A 17,892-nucleotide genomic window follows, 5' to 3' on the forward strand; every position below is an offset into this window, starting at 1 on the left:
GCTCTTTTCCCCGAAAACGCGTCCCCGTCAGCGCGATGTCAGGGGACGTGTCAGCAAAACGCGTCCCTGGGGGCGCTCTTTGCTTACGTGGACACAAAGCGCGCTTACGAGGACGCGATTTGTTCCCACGTAGGCAAAGCGCGCTGACGTGGACGCGTTTTGTTGCCATGTAGCGCTACTGGGACGATTTTCCCGGCGTGAACGATTACAGTAATCATTTTTTGATCGTTGCCCACCCCCCAACGGTAAAAAAAACTTATAAACCCTCCACCCTTTCATTTTTTTTTCACAAACTAATCCTCTCTCAATTATTTTCTCAATTTCCTCTCAATTTGCTCTCAATTTCCTTCCAAATTTCTCTCAAATCCATATTTAATTTTAATTTTCTCTCAATTTCCTCTTAAATTTCTCTTAAATCCCTATTTTTAATTATTTTTAAAAAAAATTTAAATTTTTAAAATTTTTTTAAATCGTAAAAATTTGTACGAATTTATCAATGGCCGGAGAATTGATTCGTCTTGATAACCAGTACATATCCGTCGAACAAATGAAAATGGTAAGCGTTAAATTTATTTTTTAAATATTATTTAAGATTTTTTTATTTATGCATTTTTAGATAATTATTAATTTATTATTTGTTATAAAAGTCTGTAGATCGGATATTGAAATGCTATATCCAGAATATGCATAGTCCTCCATCACCGTTGATAGAGAATTACCTACGAGAAACGAGTTTTTGGCATGTGGCGACGGTAGGCCAGGGATGCAAGTTGGACCCGAAACTTATCAGTGCTTTGATCGAGAGGTGGAGACTTGAGACGTACACATTCCATCTTCCATGTAGAGAGTGCACTATCACTTTGGAAGATGTCAATCTGCAATTGGGATTGCCAGTGGACGGGTACTCAGTCACTGGGTTTGTTCAATCTGGCGATTGGGGAGCGGTGTGCTACGAGCTATTGGGCGCTATTCCGGAGAAAATTAACGGAGGTCGAATCGAGATGGGCTGGTTACGAGACATATTCTCGAATCCGGATGATGATTCAATCGAAGTAGAAAGAATTCGATATGCTCGGGTATACATTCTTCAGATAATTAGAGGTTATCTGATGTCAGACTTGTTACGGAACCTCGTACATCTAAGATGGCTGTTGAAACTCGTTGATTTTAAAGCAGCTGGTGAATTGAGTTGGGGCTTTGCCGTCTTGGCAACATTATATCGGGAGATTAGCGGGGCGACGCGACCGAGCAAAGCAAAAATCGGAGGTTGCCTGTCATTACTACAGTCATGGGCACGGTTTCACTTTCTATTTCTACGTTCTCGAGTGGACCACCCATATACATTCTCACTAATAATGAGGTAAATTTTATATTAGATTTTTTACAATTATTATGTAGATTTTTAAAAATAATAGTATGGTAAAAATTTATTTATTTAGGTAGAACCATCTGGCAAGTTATGCTCGATTACCTACCTCTCTTGAAGATATACGGCTTCTATTAGACCAACAGTCGGAAGCACATGTAAGTATTAAATAAAATTTATATTTCCATCATGAGCTAGTCGATTGGTATTTAGTATTTAGTATTATGTATATAACTAATATTTCTATCATGTTCATATAGTTTCAATGGACACCATACGAGGATCCGGTAATTCGGGCAGTAATTCCGGATGAGTTCTTTAAAAATCCAAACGCTTGGCACACGAAAGTCCCGTTGATCAGCTATGCGACCGTGGAGATGCACCAATCAGACAGAGTGTTACGACAATTTGGATGTAGACAACCAATTCCCATGGCACCTAAGGTGTTTGATGATCACCACAAAATCGACCTACGGCAATTGCATACGGATTGTCCGAGATTCTGGTCCCACTATATCTAAATGTAGGAAGATCAGTATGATTATATACCTACTTTAGAATCGGTCATCGTTCTGGAGTTAACGTGCGTGCCAAAATACATGCCATGGTTTAAGATCCATGGCAAGCCATATTTACTGTCGATAGAGAAGAGGCAGCGGCAATTTCGTGTCCAAAGGGAACGACGTGAGACTTTAAATCCAAGACGAATGGACAATGACGCAGGCCCATCAACGAGGCCCAGACATTCACCCGGCCCATAATCAGCGGCCATTTAATCACCAGGCCCAGCGAGAGCACCGACACAGTCACTCGACCCAGCAGTTGAACTAACGATACCTACGACATAGCCTTTTCAGATGATGCCAGGTGCGTATCCTAGCCCTTTTATGTATCCTAACCCTTATATGTTTCCTTTTTCGAGTCCTATGGTAGGTTAAAGCCAATGGTCTGGTTCATCTCCATTTTCTGTTACGCCGAGTGGACCGCCAATATATAGGCCAGCATCGCACGAGGGATCGCAAGAGAGGCCGTCGACGAGCTCTTCTTTTTACCAATCCCCATCACCGTATGGGTTTCAAACATCGTCGCCGTTGGTGATGCAAACACCTCCACATTCGCTATTCTATCAAGGTGGCTCATTGTCCCAACTCCGACAACTAGATGCCTTACCGGAGGAACCAGAATCCTCGCCAGAGCAACCACAACCCCCGCCGGAAGCTGGACAAAGGAGGAATTCAGCGCGTAACGGTCGACGGCCGCCATGTGGCACTGAATCCGGCGGGCATGGAGATTGATTTGTATTTTAATATATTTGTACAAACATTTTGAATATTTTGATATTATTTGATGTAATAAAATAGAAATTTATTTGAGTTATTACTTAAAAACCCTAAACTAATTTATTAAAAATTTATAAATTTATAATTTATAATTTAATTGATAATTTAATTGACAAACCCTAACAAAAACCCTAACCCTAACCCTATCCCTTAACTTAAAAACCCTAACATTAACTTAAAAACCTTAAACCCTTAACTTAAAAACCCTAAACCCTTAACTTAAAACCATAAACCCTTAACTTAAAAACCCTAACCTTTAACTTAAAAACCCTAAACCCTTAACTTAAAAAGCCTAACCCTTAACTTAAAATCATAAACCCTTAACTTAAAAACCCTAACCGTAACCCTTAACTTAAAAATACCAAAACCTTAATCTTAACAAAAACCCTAACCCTAACCCTAACCCTAATATGATATAATTTGATAAATTTACTAACAATTAATACAATTAACAATTAATAATTTGACTAACAAAATGTTAGATTTTACAAAATGTTTTGACTGGTACTAACAATTAATAATTTGATATAATTTGGTCATTTTACTAACAATTAATACAATTAACAATTAATAATTTTATAACAAAATGTTAGATTTTACAAAATGTTTTGACTGGTACAAAAAAATATAATTTGTTTACAATGGCATTCAACTATTACGATTTGGGCATGATCGACTTGTATGGCCTGGATTCCTACACCATCCGCACAACTTCTGTTGACTAACTGTTTCTCGGATATCCATATTGTTACGTATTCTAGTCGAGCAAGGTCGACCCTTTGGTTTGCAACGCAATTCTCTATCCGGTAACAACTTAAAAAGAGTAAAAGATACGGGCGGCCACTTACATTCATCTGGGACCGGTGGGAAAACGTGTCTCCAGACGTTGTACATATTTTCTAATTTGTACACTTCATCCACATAGCTCATCGGATCCAGACGAAGATTCTAACAAGCTGCAATAACATGAGCGCATGGATAACGAAGTGCATCAAACATCCCACAGTCGCAAGTCCTATTTCGCAAATGTACACGATATTGCCCGCCAACAATACCTTGGTGCGGTCTGTCAAACTCTGTCACGTGAAACCATAAGTTGTCTCGATCGTGACACACTGTGTGCATGGTGTTCGCCCGCACCTTGGCCTTGTTAATTTCTTGCACTACCTTACTACACCATACATGGCCTTCCTGCATCTGGCCTGCATAACTCCCTGCTCGCTTTGGAAATAGCGCTGCCAAATGAAAATATGTCTCTCGCACAACTGATGTTATCGGTAGATGGCGCGTTTCTTTTAGAACATAATTTATGCATTCAGCCAGGTTTGAGGTCATATGACCATATCGTAGGCCGCAGTCGTATGCTTGTGCCCATTGTTCGAAACATATGTTACAAAGGTAGTCCACGCCTTCTCTGTTAATTAAACGTAAAATTGCCAACATCTCGTGAAAACAGTCTTTATTTATTTCATACCCTGCCAATATAAGTTCATAGCGAATATTACATACCACTTCTTCATTTACAACTAATTCAAATTGACAAACGAAATAACACAGATAGAGACTAAATACCCATGTTGGTCACTTCTCGACATTCGCTCTTAGATGGATATTGCCTGTAGTAGTTGGAAGCAACGTGCCTTAGGCAATATCGATGGTGTGTGCACTGCCATAAGCTTCCTTGTCGATCAAATGCAGCTAGTATACCGGTGCCCCGATTTGAAATAACACAGATATCAGGTTGGGGGCACACATGCGTCCTTAACCTAGATAGAAAGAAATCTCAATCATCAGATGACTCCCTCGGTGTTATTGCAAACGCAATTGGAAGAATTCTCTCACCGTCATCCTGTGCCACTGCAAGCAATAACCGATGAGTATACCTACCAAACATAAAGGTACCGTCAATTTGTGCCAATGGCTTGCAGTATGGAAATACGTCTCGGCATTGCTTAAAGGTCCAAAACAGGCATTTGAACACTTGGCATCCACGTAACAATCGGCCGTTGTAGTACGCATGTTCCGTTTCAAGGTCTGTGATGGCACCTGGGATGTATCTTTCTATCACTTGACACCACTGCCATATTTCATTATGTAAGGCATCCCCCCCACTATGCATCTTCTCCAATGCCTTCTGCTTAGCTATCCAAGTCTTACGGTAAGAGGGTGTGTACCTCATTTGGCTACGAATATTGGCAATTAACACCGGCACTGAAGCCCTGTAATCTGCTTTCACCGTGGGCAGTATCAAGCTAGCTAACATAGCTGAATCCATCTTAGGATGATCTTGTGAAACACCTATAAACGGAGTACATTAAATAATGCAACATTACATAATAACAATATTATTCATAAACCGTCAATACTGTACCTGCAGCACATGTATGTGGACCTTTGTACTTTTTTATCTCCCACAATCCTGTCTTTTTCCTCAACGAGGCGTAGATTTTCTATGAACATGTGTCGTCTTGCACGGTACACTTCGCCTCAAACTTATCAGATTGGATTTAACGACGTTGTAGTTAACGCTGTTTTTGATGCTATATTGTTTCAAAGCACCAATAAAACTATCATTGTTGGAAAACTGATTACCAACTTCAAATTCACCCAAATCTATCTCCAAACTTGTACGATCACGCAACCGGTGTGGTAGATCTAGAAACTCCAACGCATCATCTGTTGACAGATCGACATCATGCATGTGGGTTGGAGGTGAGTATGCTCTGAATCGTGGATTTTCTTCTTCATCTGAACTCCTTTTAGCATCTTCAGGTTCTGTTGGAATAGGCTCCGATTCAGAAAATAAGCCAACTTCTGCACCATCGGGCCCAGGTTCTCGAGGTGGATCCACATCAGAGTCATCTTCTAACCCACCATTATCTGCAGCATACGAGGTCCCCTCACCGGTGGACGTCGTAGGAAGTACATCATCCCTTCTTCTGGGCATTTCATAACGTCCCCAATTGGATGTAGATTGCCAACCACTAGAACTTGATGCCGTTCCCCAGTACGTATTTCCAGCATCAAACATCTAGCCACCGACGTACATATCCCATCCACCGACAAAGTGTCTTGTAGAGGATGTGCATTCCACACCACTACCAAACATGGGCTGTTCCATGTTTTGTAACCCGCTAACCGAGTGTTGGCTAGGGGTCGTGTATACATCTCGAACACTAGTCGCAAGTACATCATTTGGCGATGTAAATTGTACATATAACTCAATATAAGGTGCTCCACTAGCAAGATGAGTCTGCACCATTACCTCCAAGCTACGAGCACCTTTTATGTTGAACGAGTCATATGTCACCGGATTAACAGAAGAACAAAATCGATACGTAATAGACAAAACTTTCATTGGCGTCGTTCCGAAAATTTTACGCCTAATTCTTTTACGAAGTTCTGTCAAATCTATGTTCTGGTTAAAAACCAGTCGCACCGTATTCTCCGAAAAAAATAACACCATTCTCGGTGTGGCAAACCTCACAATCATAGTAAATAACAGCACTAATACGTTCACTCATATTTAATTTCTAACATTTTTAGCCTCTCTAAATTGTTTTTGCTGTGTAACTTATGCAATTTAAGAACATTTTTTGCCTCATTTATAACCTCAGCCCAAACATGCTACTGTAGCAAACGCGTGTCCACGAGGGCGCGATTTCATAAATTCTTCTGATAAAGCATCCTGCTTGAAGCGTTTTTTATACTATTTGCTCAGAAACGTCAACTCGAAATTATTTTTTCAGGACTTACTGTAGCAAAAGCGCGTCCACGTGAGCGTGATTTCAGAAATTTTTTTGATAAAGCATCCTGCTTGAAGTGTTTTTTTATACTATTTACTCAGAAACGTCAACTCGAAATTATTTTTTCAGGACCTACTGTAGCAAAAGCGCGTCCACGTGGGCGCGATTTCAGAAATTTTTTTTTTGTTAAAAACCTTAAACCCTAAAAACCCAAAACCTAACATGGGAGAAACGGCAAAAACGCGTCCCCAGGGGCGCGCTACGTGGTAACAAAACGCGTCCACGTCAGCGTGCTTTGCCTACGTTGTAACAAATCGCGTCCTTGTAAGCGCGCTTTGTGTCCACGTAAGCAAAGCGCGCCTCCAGGGACGCGTTTTGTTGACACATCCCCTGACATCGCGTTGATGGGGACGCGTTTTCGGGAAAAATGACCCATTCCAGTAAATAATAAAATACAGGGCCTATCTCTATAAATTTTAAAAAAAAGGGGGCTTTTTTTGGTATTTTGCCCAATCTAAACATTTCAATTTGGCGTTGAAAAATTTTCAAATTCAATTTAATCTCGAATTAAATGTTAATTTGAAACTTTGAGAAGTTGGGTTTCTTTTTAATTATCAGCTGCAATTGAAATTGGAGCTTAGGAATATTGAATTTTAAACTTATTTGGGTCTTATTTTCTAATGTTTTGAGACATTTTCCATTTACTTTTTATTTAGGTTTCCATAAATATATATTTAATAAAAATTCAGAAAATTACATTTCAATCAAATTAGTGAATTCTCCATCTATAATTAGTGAAGTCTTTATTTAAGCATGTTGAAACAAGTTTATTACGAAAAGGTTTAGTTATTATATGATGAAATTGAAAAACTGAAATATTGTGTGACCGCTTTCTCTATTTTTATTTATTTAATTAATAATTAATTATAGGATTCATGTGATGCGGCACCGTTCCCGCTTTGCTTGCTCTGCCTACCTTCTCAAACAGCCCCCCATGTGACCACCGACAACTGCCAGCTGCAATCAATTAGGACCCGTGATCTATCCTATACGCTCCGTCACTCCACTCTGCCCTTCAACTTGCCACTAATAACTCGCCACGTCATCAAACTCATCACTCCCATGTACCAAAACACCCTTGTTTTCCCATCAAAATTACCAAATCAACACCACCGTTTTGACGTGGCATCCCAACCAGTAGCTCATACAGCTTATCCACCACACACGAATATACTCCTCAACGCGGCTAAGCCAGTTTTCATTATTATTCTTATTCAATTTTCACTTTTATTTAATTTCCTTATCTTACTCCCACTTTATCATCATCACTGTCTCTTTAGCCTTTACCCTTTGTTTCGTTGATTTGTTTCTAAGGATTTAATCTCCAAACCTCCTTCCCATTTCTTCATTACATTGTTCAAGAAAAAACGAAGCAAAAAAACATGGCCAAAGTTCTGTTGTTCATTGCACTATGTGTGCTTCCAGCTTTGGTTAGTGCTACACGCATTCTGAATAATCAATTGGTGGTAGAAGGCTATGTGTACTGTGATACTTGCCGTGCTGGTTTTGAAACCCCTAAGACTAGAAGCCTAGCTGGTACTTTCCATTTCTAACATATTTTGATCTTAATCTATGTTTTACTATGTTGGCTTTTGTGTATTATGTTGGTGACATTGTTAGATCTGGTGTTTAAGGTTTTAAAGTGGTAGATCTGTGAAGTAGTTTGTAGGTTTTGATGTTACATTGAGTGAAAGTGAATGATAGGGTGTCTAAACATAAAATAATGGGAACAACCATGACATGTTGGACTGGAGGTCAAAATCAGTAGGCGGTTCAAAGATGCAAATTTTAATAGAAAGGGGGAAACTTTAAGGTTTAAGATGATAATTTTGCTCATAGACTTATAAACCCAAAAATGTTGGTTCTTGGACATGGAACAGGATGTTGTGTATTGTTTAATGGCTGTCTTGCCTGGATCTTTCGTTCCCCTTGTCTGATCTATGTGATGTTTAATATCGGTACTTCGTCGTATTTGGTTCTGAATCTTGGTATACTGATATCATGTGCTTTGTAGATGCCATGGTTAGGTTGGTATGCTCCGACAGGAAGAGCGGCCAAGTTGTCTTCAAAAAGGAGGGATACACCGACAAAACCGGAAAATACCAGATTCGTGTATCCGAGGATCACTTGGATCAGATCTGTGATGCAGTTCTTGTGAAGAGCTCCCAGCTTGGTTGTGCCACAATGTCCCCCGGTCGTGAACGTGCCCGTGTTATCTTGACCAACTTCAATGGCATTTCATCCACCACCCGTTATGCCAATGCCATGGGCTTCATGGTTGACGAGCCTGAAGCTGGCTGTGCTGAGATGATGAAGATGTATCAGGAGGATGAGGAGGATGTCTAGTGTGTTGGTTTGGATTTATTTGCATATGAAGTATGATGTTGTCTGCTATTTGTTATGTGAATTGCTTCGTTATTTCTACGTTTAGAGGACTTCTATAACTTATTTTTCTTACAAATTCTATTACCAATTATATAAACCTAAGCTATGGCTTCTATCTCGGAAGTATTTTTTTGGGTAATTGATGTTGTTTCAACTTGATGAAACTGCTGTTTATTTAGCAATAAGGTACATTAGCTATGAGTTGTATTATTTAACAACTTGAATCTCTGATTCTTTGTCTCCAATGCTCAATAAATAAGACCCTTCTTCAATCACCATCGAACCATCTTTCTTGGCTGAGCTAAGATGCTCACATGGCCTCAACTCAAATTCAACATCAGCTCTTTCCCCTGCGTTCAGGTTAACACTCTGGAATGCAACTAATTGTCTCACTGGCCTCCCATTGACCATCTTTGGTCGCCCCACAAATAGCAACATTGGATGCTTACCGGCCATCGCACCATGGTTTTTAACTCGAACCTTGACTGTGTACTTCATTTTTTCACAAACTTCGTCTCCCATCTCTGAAACAGGCAAGTACCTGTGAGGATTTGAGCTCTCAACCATTATATGGACCCTGTTTTGTGTTACAGGGAGAATTTCATAAGTGTAGTTCGAGTAGCTAAGACCATAACCAAATTCAAAAACCTTCGGTCCTTGGTAGAATCTGTAGGTGCGTCCGGGATAGCTGGATGAAGGTTCAGGTCGCATTCTCATGTCCGTCATCGGCACGTTAACGTAACTTTGTGGATACCAAGTAACTGGTAACCTCCCTCCTGTATACAAATTTGAAGCTTACAAACTTAAAGTATGCCTTTTGTTTATCATGCAAAGAAAAGAAATGAACTCACCAGGGTTGTGATCACCAAATATAATTTCTGCTAATGCACGACCTCCGGCTTCACCTGGATAACCGGCCCATAGAATGCTTCCGATGTGTTGATCATTTTTAGCGAATGATATGTCAACCGGACCTCCTGATAGAAGCACCAAAATGACTGGATTCTTGGCAACTCTTGCGATTCTAGAAATCAGGTTTTGTTGCTTTGGTGGAAGAAGCAAGTCTACACGATCATGATCTTCACTCTCTTGTGTTTGATCTAATCCCATTACTAACACAACATGATCTGTTCCTTTTGCTATCTTCACTGATTGAGCAATGAAGGCAGAAGAACAATTAACTGCATTACAACCTTGGTGAAACCTGGTGTCTTTAACATAACTTTGCAGCCCTTGCAATGGTGTAACAGGTTTGCAAGGAGGGCCTGCATAGTTTCCGACAAATGTTTTTGCAGAATTCGCATTAGGCCCTATTACTGCAAGGGAAGTAGTTTTGGTTTTTGAAAGTGGAAGGAGTTTATCCGTGTTCTTCAGAAGGACAATGCCATTTCGAGCAGCCTCAAGGGCAAGATTCCGATGCTCTTGAGAACAGACCTTATCTGAACCAATGGTTCCATAAGGCTGTTTAACTGGATTGCCGTCGAAAAGCCCCAGCCTTATTCTGACTGAGAAAAGGTTATGAAGGGCTCTGTCTATTTTAGATACAGGTAATTTTCTCTTTTCAACAGCTGATTTGGTGTATTTCTTCAAATAGGTACCACAGTTGACATCCATTCCTGTAAAATTCGTTGATCAAAAGTTCATAACGATGATATTAACGTCCATCAATACAGCCTAGCTTTAGATATTAAAAAAACTAATACCAGCTTTAAGAACATCAGCTACAGCATCCTCTGGTAGTTTAGCATATCCTTGATCTTCATGAATGATGGCGACAGCATCACAGTCAGAGGTGATGTATCCATTGAAACCCCATTGGCCTCGGGCTGTTTTCGACAACAGATTGTAATCAGCACAGTTAGGGACTCCATTAACACGATTGTAAGCACACATTATCCCACTAGCTTTCCCTTGCTGTATGCAGCTCTGGAATGGAGGCTGATATGTATCTGCCAAATCCTGTAAACTGACCTGAAATACACAAAAAAATGGAGTTTTCCAAATTCAAAGCCAATCAAACAAACAAATTAAGTTACAAATTTTGAAGTGTACAATTTACACATACTTTTGCATTGAAGACATATCGTTTCACTCCTTTCCAGTTATCCAAATCATAAGCAGTAAAATGCTTACAACAAGCTGAAGCTTGAAGATGTTGGCCAAGTTTCCCACCTTCAAAAGAGTCCCCTTGTATCCCTCTCACAAATGAAACTGCATATTTCCCAGAAACCAATGGATCCTCTCCAGGCGTCTCTTGCCCTCTTCCCCACCTTGGATCCCTATATATATTAATGTTGGGTGCCCAAAATGTCATGCCCATTGCTTGTCCAGCGTTGTAAATAGCTCTAGCTTCTATTCCAACTGCCTGAAAACAATCATAAATTGAAAATATGAATCATAAAAAAAGATGAAAAAAAAAGGGGTCCTTGAGGACTTGCCTGAGCAATGCGATACCAAAGGTGAGCATCAAAGGAAGCAGCGGTGAGAATGACTTGAGGGAAACTGGTGGCTGACTGGATTGTTCCATTGAAACGAATACCTTGCGTGACCCTCAACGAATAGGCAACACCATGCAGCGCTTCGGACCACCATTGATAGGCAGGGATGCCAAGTCTTGGAATGGAGGAGACTGAGTTAACGAGTTGGGATATCTTCTCGTCTAATGTGAGCCTGGAAACCAGATCCTGGACTCGTTGGGTGATGGGGAGTGTAGTTTTGCAAAAAGGGTAGGATTTGGTTCGTGGGTCGGATATGTCGCAGGAGAACGGAGGCTGAGTCGACTCAGCTAAGATGAGCAGCAATGAAGTAAGGTGAATGAGATAAAGGACGGATAGAGTTGGGAGTTTCATGTTGGTAAAGGTGACTGAATTGTTAGAGCAGAACTGGAACGAGCGAATAGACAAGGAAGTGGTGTGAGAGCTTTGCTGCATCTCTTGTCTTATGAGTTATGGGACCACTGTTACACTGAATGGGCTTTTGGGACATTATTCTGTTACAAGATAATATCACGAGTTATTTTTTTAATTAAGATTTTCGTTTATTATGAATTAATACTTGAACCTAAAATTTCTTTTAGACGTAATTGATATCAAAATTTGGAAACATATTAATTTATTATTTTCTTTTAGGTATTTGACTATCATCATCAAAATACGTTGACATAACATTGATATCCAATAATACGTGACAACCTTTCATTTTGACAAATGGTAAAAATAAAATTAAAAATTATTTAAAAATTTTATCATGTGTCATCATGTTATTGACTATTAATGTCATATCGTTGTCATATCAATCTTTTTAACAGTGTTTTTAACAATGTTAGTTAGATACCTAAAAAAGTATCAAATTGATCTACAATTTTCAAATTTAAGTATCAATTAGGTAAAAAACAATTAACGTACCAAGTAAGTACAAGTTGCCAATTTTAAATAGTTTCGTATATATTAATCCTTTTATTACTATTTTTTTAAAGATTTGTCACTAATTTTTTCAAAACGTCTATATATATATATATATATATATATAGTATTTGTGGGTTAAAACACTAGCAAAAACTTATCAACTCTAAAATTATAATTACAAATAGTGAAATGCCCTTAATAATTTTTAATAAATTATTATATCATATTTTATTAAAATCAAATAATGATTTATTATTATTATTCTCATTAATATTAAAGTCCTTATTAAAGTTCAGCAATTAATTATTAAAATAAAATATATTATCTGAATTTTTATTAAATTGAATATCAATTAATATTTTTATTTTTGTTATGAATATTTTATTATTATAAAAGTGAATGTTCATTAGAATAAAAGTTTGATATACATTAAAACTCTAAAGTTCATTAGGAGTAGAACTATATGTAATTTATACTTCTTATGTCTATAAATATAAACTTTGGAGAAGTATTGCTCTCCTATTTTATTGATAAATAAAATAAGTAACTACGTTGCTCTCCTATTTCTCTTATTTTTATTCTCTCTATTTTTATTTCATAAAAATTTTGAAGTTGTTATAAAATAAAGGGAGACGGAGAGAATAAAGGACAAAGAAAATATGAAAGCAATAAAGAATGTACTTTATTGATCAAAGGAAGGATTACAATACTTCATCGAATCTCTATTTATAGGCATAAGAAGTATAAAAGAAGTAGATATCTAATTCTAATAACTATTAGAATTTAAAGTACATTAAAACTTTATCTTAATCATGATAGACATCCACTTAATAAGATATTCATATCACTCCCCCTTGGATGTCCATTTATAGATAATGTGCCTTGTTAAAACCTTATTAGGAAAACTCTGTGGGATAAAAACCTAATGAAGGAAAAAGAGTACACAATCTATAATACGCATAATATGCTGCATTATTAAAAACCTTACCAGGAAAACCCAATGGGACAAAACCTCGATTAAGGAAAAAAGAGTGCAACTCGTATTTACTTCCCCTCATGAAAGCATCACATATTTTGTTATATTCTACGTATTCAATCTTGAATACTAGTTTTTCAAATGACTATTTGAATGTATTTGCTAAGCATTTATATTACCATTCTTTTAAAAGTCATGAGTGAGAGAAATTTGGAGAAATATATTTTGATCTCTTCAAGAGATTCAACAATAATCATAACAAACTTTAATCATGATTCTTTTATAAAAACACAAATAGGTATTTTGGATCATTTTATAATCCTCCTTCAACTACTATTCACTAAGTCAAATTTGCCACATATGTTCAAATTATTTCAATTCATATAAATGAACAATTTATTGAGAATTTCAATATGCTTCTAGCATCCTAAATTCTTCAAGGATTTTAATATAAACTTTACTATATAGTGATTCATAAAAGGTTATAGCAATAACCATTAGACGCAAGTTAAATCTTTTATGAATTGTCAATTTAATAATATATCTAAAGGTTATTACTTCCACCACAAAAGAATATTATATCTTTTCATAATCAATTTTTATTCCACTTTTGCAAAACTATTTCAATTGCACCCTCATTGGCTTTATACCTTTCGATATTTGGACTACTGGTCCAAAAACTCCACGAATTTAATTGAACTTGAGTTGCGTCTTTTTATTTCGATCAATTTATTCCATATCTATATTTCTCAATAGATTAATTCAAGATCTTCCTTTTATTTCATTATTTCAATAATAATATTGCATACAAAATCATTGTCGATCATATTTATTATTCGGTTCCACATTTTCTCGAATTGACGTAACTTATTGAGATCTCTTATTTTTATCATTTTAAAGTTTAGTTTCAAGTACCTGAATCTCTTTTGAAGTTTTACTTATTAGTTATGTCTCGGGTCTCTTCTAGAACATCCGCCTCCACTATATGACCATCTAGAAGAATTTTCATCTTTGGAACCGATTAATCTATTATTTATTCTAACTGATTGTCCTACTGGAACTTTGATTCAAATTAAAATATTAGATGATATATAACACTTGGTTATTCTCATTAACTTTGTAAATACATCTAATAGTTAACTTGTAATGAGTTATCCTTATTGAACTTCTGACTCATTACAAGTTATTATTTTTCTCCCCTAATGTCGAGAAAACTATCGAATCAAAATTGTAATCACAAATCATGTCATAATTGAATCTCAAATACATTTAAAACATTATTAATATAAAGAAACTTGTAATTAATATATATTCCCAACTTTCTTTGAGGATTCACTCATCTTTGCGCGTCTCGTGGAGCAATTGGAACATATACGCACATACAAAAATTCAAAGATAAGAAATGTTTAGCTCTTGATCAAAAACCAATTGTAATGGGGAGTATTTATAACTTATTGGCTTGATGCGTACAACACGTAAATCAACATAATCTCATGTTGAAATAGGAAGTTTAATTCTCATAAGTAATGGCTTAGACATTAATAAGAGGTGCTCAATCAATAATTTCTCTAAACCATTATGCGCAAACTTTTACAAAAGATTTTCAAACTCAATCAATAAAAGATTGATATATAAACTCATCAGTATTATCAAGATGAATTGTCTTAATTGCATGATTTGAAATTAATTATTCAAACAAGCAATCTTGCAAACGACAGGTTGCAAATTGATAACACAAATGTGATTATTTTGTAGATGCATCTACCAAAATCATATAATATCAAAACTATCCACATGGAGGATGAATGAGCTCATATTCGTTTCAGAAATACAAGACATTAAATCTCAACTTTAGCTAATGAGTTTCTAATAATTAATTTTCATTGAGAGCAAGCAACATATGTGAATTCTTAATTAATTTTCGCATCATATATGATCCAGGATAGTCTAATTGGTCACGCCAAGTAGTAAATACATTTGTATCTTTAAACTTCGGTTTACTTTAACATGTGTTTCAATTGTACTAAATTGTAACAAATTAATAATTTTACTATCATTCTTTTTACTTTGTATCCACATATAAGTGCAATTGTGATATTTACTCTGGAAATGTCTAAATCAATGTGAATATTATAATGTCACTAAGTCAACAAAATAAATATAATTTCTAAACAATTATATGCAATACTCGCTTTAGGAATATGCCAAAATCTTCAAATATCTAAAAAAATTGCAACTTTAGGTGCATCCAACCATAACGAGCTTTAGATAGAATTATCATATTTTATTACTTATAAATAATTCTTTCACAGTAAAATATTTTGCTTCCAACCTCTTAATGGGGATGATGACAAAAGAAGATCACAAAGATTATAAAATAAATATAAATTAATAACACAATCCTCTCTTTTCATCCTTTCAAAATAGATATTTATAGAAATAATGATTCATATGAAATATAATATTTTCCTCATTCACAATATCAATATAAGATCCATTATAAATATCTTTAAAACCAATGGATTAACTATCACAAGATATTAATATATTAACTCTTCTAGAGCTTTCGACTAATTTTGTGCGATCAAATATTGGAATAATATTTGTTTGTTTTAGTACCAAATAAGATAAATACGTTCTATCTATAATGATAGAATTTATTACTACATTCTCATATCCTTCCTTAAAGAATATTAACAGAAACAAAATATTTAGGCATATGCCACATATGTGGCCAATAATCTTTCATATCACATTGATAACATAAGTTATCTTTACCCTTTGAAGAGTTATCTTGAGAACTCGCATTGTTCTCTTATTTATTACTATGTTTCCACTTTTAGTGGTCCATGATTATATCTTTAATTTTCTTTATGTTTGCATTCACTTCAGGGAATGCAACAAATCTAGTAGGACAGACTTCTAAATGCTTCTATTGATTCTTTATTTCATAATCACCATCGCAAAACATGCGTGGATTTCAAATTAAAATCTATCTATTCATGTTGTCATGATTAGTCTCCAATTATAATAAACATGATATAATAAATAAAAATATAGTAAAATATACTTGATGATCTTTAACATCATCATCATCACCATGATCCATTATAAGATTAAATCTTTCAACATCCTGAAGGAAAAGTTGTAAGGGTGAAAGTTTAAGATGAAAGAGGAAATTGGATTTAGGGGACGACTTCGAAAGATTTTAAAAGAAAAAAATAGAGAATCATCGTGTTGATAACGTGTTATAAAATAAAGAGAGACGAAGAGAATAAAGAACAAAGAAAATATGAAAGTAATAAAGAATGTACTTTATTAATCAAAGGGATGATTACAACGCTTCATCGAGTCTCTATTTATAGGCATAAAAAGTATAAAAAGTAGAGATCTAATTCTAATAACTATTAGAATTTAAAGTACATTAAAACTTTATTTTAATCATGATGGACATCCACTTAATAAAATATTCATAACATAAGTAAAATTCTTAATTTTATTAATTTAAATATTGGCCAATTTTTTTAAATGTTTAAGTGAATCAAATAAACTATTTTCATTCCTTAATCAATTATATATTGTTTAAATTAATTAATTAATTATCAAATAATCTTATCATTAATTAATTATTAAAATAAAATGCTTTATTCGAATATTTTGTTTAAATTGAATACTAACTAATATTTCTGACTATTTTACTAAAAAAGGCCCATTTCCTACTTTATTTACGGAAATGGGCCACTTTAAACTTTATTTACCGGAATGGGCCAAAACACTAAAACGCGTCCACGTAGGCACGTTTTAATGGGAAATTTCAAAAAAACGCGTCCTTGAGGGAGCGCTTTTGCCATGTCAACATAAAACGCGCTGGCGTGGACGTGCTTTGCTGACATGGCAAAAGCGCTCCCTCAAGGACGCGCTTTAGCCGTGTTTTTGACCCTAACGGTCATTTAAAAATTTGACTGTTGGGGAGCCAATGGTAAAAAAAAAACTATAAACCCCCCACCTATTTTTTTCACATAATTTCCTTGAATTTTTTTTTCCAAATTTTTCTTTAAATTTCTCAAAGCTTTCTTTAAATCACAATTTCCTTTAATTATTTTTTCTAAATAAATATTATTATTATTTTTATAATTTCTACTATATTTGATCGTGTTAGCAATAATCGGGGAATTAATTCGTCTCGATCATAAACATATCTCCGTCGAGCAAATGAAAATGGTAAGGTTAATTTCAATTTTTGAATATTATTTTTTTCATTTATGTAATTTTAATTAATATTTATTTTATAATATTTTCATAATAGTCGGTAGATTGGGTGTTACAATGTTATATTCGTAATATGTTTGGTCCTCCATCACCGTTGATAGAAAATTACTTGAGGAAAGCTGGTTTTTGGCACGTGGCTAATATAGGCTGGGGTGTAAGTTGGACTCGAAACTCATCAGCGCGTTTATAGAAAGGTGGAGACCTGAGACGCATACATTCCTTCTTCCATATGGGGAGTGTACCATCTCTTTGGAGGACGTGCAATTACAATTGAGGTTGCCAGTGGATGGGTCCGTACTCACTGGGTCTGCTCAATCTGTTCATTGGGGAGCCATATACTATGATC

The 17,892-nt window shown here is 35.8% G+C and overlaps 2 protein-coding genes across 3 annotated transcripts; one reads left to right on the forward strand and one right to left on the reverse strand.

The window, feature by feature from the left end:
- The first annotated feature begins 7,755 nt into the window (after positions 1-7,755).
- Positions 7,756-9,061, forward strand: LOC105797209 (protein DOWNSTREAM OF FLC). The gene is made up of 2 exons (XM_012627161.2): positions 7,756-8,048; positions 8,527-9,061. Exons 1-2 carry the CDS (start codon positions 7,895-7,897, stop codon positions 8,856-8,858), a joined length of 486 nt encoding a protein of 161 aa, XP_012482615.1. The 5' UTR covers positions 7,756-7,894; the 3' UTR covers positions 8,859-9,061.
- LOC105797207 (probable beta-D-xylosidase 7) lies at positions 9,008-11,842 on the reverse strand. Of its 2 annotated transcripts, none has more exons than XM_052628122.1 (5): positions 11,332-11,842; positions 10,963-11,258; positions 10,601-10,868; positions 9,749-10,513; positions 9,008-9,673 (listed from the first exon to the last, which is right to left on the reverse strand). In XM_052628122.1, the coding sequence occupies exons 1-5, from the start codon at positions 11,825-11,827 to the stop codon at positions 9,105-9,107; spliced, it is 2,394 nt and encodes a 797-aa protein (XP_052484082.1). In that variant the 5' UTR covers positions 11,828-11,842; the 3' UTR covers positions 9,008-9,104. The 2 variants fall into 2 exon arrangements, with proteins under 2 accessions (XP_052484082.1, XP_052484081.1); XM_052628121.1 differs by having other exon boundaries at positions 9,008-9,691.
- Positions 11,843-17,892: the final 6,050 nt, after the last annotated feature.

Source organism: Gossypium raimondii, chromosome 3 (assembly GCF_025698545.1).
Source record: "Gossypium raimondii isolate GPD5lz chromosome 3, ASM2569854v1, whole genome shotgun sequence".
Lineage (NCBI taxonomy): Eukaryota > Viridiplantae > Streptophyta > Magnoliopsida > Malvales > Malvaceae > Gossypium > Gossypium raimondii.